General features: G+C 54.0%; 1 protein-coding gene across 1 annotated transcript in view; it reads right to left on the bottom strand.

The window, feature by feature from the left end:
- Positions 1 to 2,767, bottom strand: part of SIRT4 (sirtuin 4) — an 11,385-nt gene that overhangs the window by 4,657 nt on the left and 3,961 nt on the right. Inside the window, exon 2 of the mRNA XM_006770296.2 lies at positions 760 to 1,257. Within this exon, the coding sequence (XP_006770359.1) occupies positions 760 to 1,256 (497 nt within the window). The 5' untranslated portion in view covers position 1,257. The remainder of the gene's footprint in view (positions 1 to 759; positions 1,258 to 2,767) is intronic.

The raw sequence follows: 2,767 nt of genomic DNA, 5'->3' as shown, positions 1-2,767 counted from the left end.
TTCTGGGTCCCCCCGCAAGCCGATGACATAGTTCTCACATGTAAAGTAGACCAAGTTTTATACGCTGGCTCTGATCCCTCCACACCAAGTAGCACACAGTACACACCACATGTTGTAGGCACCCAATAAATATTTTATGATTGGCAGGAGGATCTCTGGGGCTAAAGATAAGGCAATGGTCTCTGATTAGCTACCAGCTATTGGCTCCTGGCAAATGCCAGGGCTGCATGTATTCATGCCAGCAACACCTATTGGGTTCTGACCACTACATGCCCGGCTGTACTGTTCTCTGGGTCTAGGCACCAGAGACGCAGCAGTTGGTAGAACATGCTGTCATGCTCTGCTCACAGGCCCCTAGGACAGCCACTGCACACGACTTCCTGTGGCCGAGCAAGCCGCCTCTGCAGGAGCAGAGTCAGTGTTAGGGAGTGGATCCCCCAAACGTGACCTTTGCCAAGGGAGGGATGGGAGATGCTGGCTGAACACCCCAGCTGCCCTGACTTCCTGTGAGAATTCTGAAGCACGCTCTCCAGACAGTCGGAGGCCCAGCAGCCCAGAGCAGTAACGTACCCTTTTGGCTTTCCTCCCTCCCCCATTTCACTTCCCCACGCCCTCAATGAGTTTGGTGGGATCAACTTCTAACTGAACAACTGACTCCCAACCCCTTTTCTCAAATCGATTGAAGGCAACAGTGATCACGTCAGCCTAGGTCCCTGCCCTTACACATTCCTGCATTCAAGCCTTCCCACGTTTCCGCACCTGTGCATGCATCCGTGCAGCTCGGTGAGGCGCTGACTCCCCGCCTTGGTGTGCAAGGCGTCCACATTCTGGGTCACCAGCCAGTACAGCTTTCCGAGTCTCTCCCAGCTGCTCAGAGCCCAGTGGGCAGGGTTAGGCTGATGAGAGGAGAACTGAGGCCAGCCCACGAAGTTCCTCGCCCAGTACCGCTGGCGGACTGGAGCCCTCTGCACAAAATCCCGATGCTGGATGGGCCTCCGGTCGGTGCGGGCATAGAGTCCCACCTTTTCAGACCTGTAGTCCGGGATCCCTGACTCAGTGGAGACCCCGGCCCCCGTCATCACAAGGAGTCTCTTGGAAAGAGAGACGAAGCGCTGTAGCTCTTTGACCTTCTCAGGGTCCACAGGAGGACTCGGTGGCACAAATAGTCCAATGGATCCATGTGCACACTGCTGGCTGAGGTTCAGCCTCCAGCAGCCTTTCGCTGCCCTCAAAGTCAACCCAACGTTCATCTTCATTCTAGAGAGAGAGACCTCATGTGAAAAACCAAGTGAGAGATTGATTGGTTTAGGTATAATTGAGATATATATATATACACTAGAGGCCCGGTGCACAAAAATTTGGGCACTCGTGGGGGGGGTCCCTCAGCCCAGCCTGTGCCCTCTCGCAGTCTGGGACTCCTCAGGGGATGACCACCTGCTGGCTTAGGCCCACTCCCTGGGGGGATTGGGCCTAAGATGGCAGTCAGACATCCCTCTGGCAGCCTGGCAGCCCTCGGGGGATGTCCACTTGCCAGCGGGGAGCAGGCCTAAACTGCAGTCAGACATCCTTAGCGGTGCTGAGGAGGCAGGAGAGGCTCCCATCACCACAACTGTACTGGCAGCTATCAGCCTGGCTTGTGGCTAAGCAGAGCTCCTCCCATGTGAGAGCGCACTGACTACCAGAGGGCAGCTCCTGCATTGAGTGTCTGCCCCCTGGTGGTCAGTGTGTGTCATAGTGACCAGTCATTCCCAGTCTTTCTGCTGTTATGGTCAGTTTGCATATTACTCTTTTACTATATAGGATAGAGGCCTGGTGCACGGGTGTGGGCCGGCTGGTTTGCCCTGAAGGGTGATTTGGATCAGGGTGGGGGTCCCACTGGGGTGCCTGGCCAGCCTGGGTGAGGGGATGATGGCTGTTTGCAGCTTGTCACACCCCCTTCAGAGTGGGGGTCCCTACTGGGGTGCCTGGCCAGCTCTGAGACTTCCGCTGCTGGAGGTTCTATAATTGGAACACTGTTGAGGTCCTGCTCGCTCCAGCTCTGACGGCTGAAAGCAGGTTTCTGGGGTTTGTTTAGCTTCTATAATTGCAACATAGTTGCTTAGAGTGCAAGCTCAGAGGCCGGCAGAGGCAGGCGGGGAACCTTGGCTTCCTCCATCACTGGAGCAAGGAAGCCTCCTGTTCGCTTCAGCTGCCTGGCTGCCGGCCACCATCTTAGTTGGCAGTTAATTTGCATACCTCACTGAATGGATCGGCCGCCTCCTGCACGCCCCCTACTGGGGATGGAGCCTGCCATCGGGACAGGTGCCCTGGACCGGGAATCGGAACCCTGACCTCCTGGTTACTAGGTCGACGCTCACCCCTGAGCCACGCCGGCCGGTACCATGTTTCTCTATTATTAGATAGGATAACATGTTAGCTTCAGGTGTACAACAATTACTCAGTATTTGGATATATTGTGAAATCACCACCACATTAAGTTTAGTTACATCTGTCACCACACATAGGTATAAAAATTTATTCTTGTGCCGAAACCGGTTTGGCTCAGTGGATAGAGCGTCAGCCTGTGGACTGAAAGGTCCCGGGTTCGATTCCGGTCAAGGGCATGTACTTGGGTTCTGGGCACATCCCCAGGAGATGTGCAGGAGGCAGCTGATCGATGTTTCTCTCTCATCGATGTTTCTAATTCTCTCTCTCCCTTCCTCTCTGTAGAAAAATCAATAAAATATATATTTTTTAAAAAAAATTATTCAATACATACTGTGATGTA

The sequence above is a fragment of the Myotis davidii genome, unplaced genomic scaffold, assembly GCF_000327345.1.
Source record: "Myotis davidii unplaced genomic scaffold, ASM32734v1 scaffold803, whole genome shotgun sequence".
Taxonomy (NCBI): Eukaryota; Metazoa; Chordata; class Mammalia; order Chiroptera; family Vespertilionidae; genus Myotis; species Myotis davidii.
This window is presented reverse-complemented; position numbering and strand designations above follow the sequence as displayed.